Raw genomic sequence first — 1,460 nt, 5'->3', positions numbered from 1 at the left:
CCAGAGATTTTACAAAAATTGTTAAAATGAGCAAAGCATTTTCCTGGTGACACTGAGTTAAGACAATTATTTCAGCTCAAATCACTTTAATTGTACACATATCTAAGAGCAGCAATTGCTGTACTTCATCCTTTAAGGGTTAATATCTAAACATCTCTGACTAATGACCGTTTCATGCTTTATTCCTAAAAAAGCTACTTCTGCAAAACCCTGTGAACTATGAGGTATCTGTAAAAAAATATAAGGAATTCCTTTCCAAGCATATGAATTTTTTCTGCTAGTGCATGGGACTAAAATATCACGCATACAGTCAGCTCATTTCAAACAATAAGCTGTATATTGATAGACAACATATATTTACAGGTGTTTCCTCAAATGTAAGAACAAAGCACCTGCATTTTCCTTCTGAGGCAACAAAGATGTAAAAAGATGCAACTTTAACAAATGAGTGTTTGTGTGACTATGTACTAAAAGGAATATAACTGAAATAAATATGCTGGGATTATAATTCTATATTTGGTAAGAATAAACAAGGAACTTTCATCTCTGTTTAATACTGACACTAATCTATATCGTTCTTGTTTATTTTCTATAAATAATCTAAATAAAACACATATTACTTTTGGTGCATTTTTACTGCCTCTCAAGTGTGCCTCACTATTATAAAAAAGTAAGAACTTCTTGATACAATTAATGTAAAATAAGCCAGTATGTTCAAAGAAAAATTATATACATATCTTCTACCTCTCTTATGAAATATATGTGTAAACTGCAACTCCTACCTACAAAGGATACTCCCAGTGGTTTCTGGTGTTACTATTAGGGCTAACAATTAATGCTTGTATGTAATCATGTATGTTCCTTACACTCTTCACCCTAACAATAAATAAGCAACCAAAACAACAACCATGCATTGATATCAGTCACTAGCATAAACATTTGCACAAACACTGTCCTAAAATAATGATTTGAATGTTATGAGAATAGTGCATGATTTGATATGTACAACGTAGAGTTTAGTGTCATTAAGGCAACACCATGGAATAAATATGTAGAGGTGAAATGTGAAACTAGCCCAAAATAGAAAAAGCCAGAGATTGTGTCGAATGTTCCATTTGTCAACAAATGGAAGCATTACAATGATGATAAGATTCTCCACCATTCAGCGCCAGAGTTCAGTGTTTTCTCGTGGGTTTCGATCGGTGGTAGGGATGACTGGCAGTGTGTTGCTTAGATGCACCTTTCTGTCCTCTGGGCTTCTGCTCTATGAAGGCATACGTGACAGAAGTTGGCCTCGAGGATGCAGCCCCCACGTCTGGCATGAGGTCCACCTTCAGACTGTCCTCCTCTAGCAACTTTAACTTGGCCTCAAGAGCAGCAATCTTGCTCTTCTTGCTGCAAGAAAAAGGAAATTATACATGATAGAAGTGATGAACTTCTAGGACCATATTTGTACACAC

General features: G+C 35.4%; 1 protein-coding gene across 1 annotated transcript in view; it reads right to left on the bottom strand.

Moving 5' to 3' along the window:
* Window positions 1-538: 538 nt before the first annotated feature.
* The window catches only part of LOC119594550 (probable RNA-binding protein 18), a 4,139-nt gene continuing 3,217 nt past the window's right edge, over window positions 539-1,460 (bottom strand). Inside the window, exon 5 of the mRNA XM_037943581.1 lies at window positions 539-1,395. Within this exon, the coding sequence (XP_037799509.1) occupies window positions 1,176-1,395 (220 nt within the window). The 3' untranslated portion in view covers window positions 539-1,175. The remainder of the gene's footprint in view (window positions 1,396-1,460) is intronic.

This window comes from Penaeus monodon, chromosome 34 (assembly GCF_015228065.2).
Source record: "Penaeus monodon isolate SGIC_2016 chromosome 34, NSTDA_Pmon_1, whole genome shotgun sequence".
Classification (NCBI taxonomy): Eukaryota; Metazoa; Arthropoda; class Malacostraca; order Decapoda; family Penaeidae; genus Penaeus; species Penaeus monodon.
Note: the sequence above shows the minus strand (reverse complement) of the source record. Positions and strands in the feature narration are given on the sequence as shown.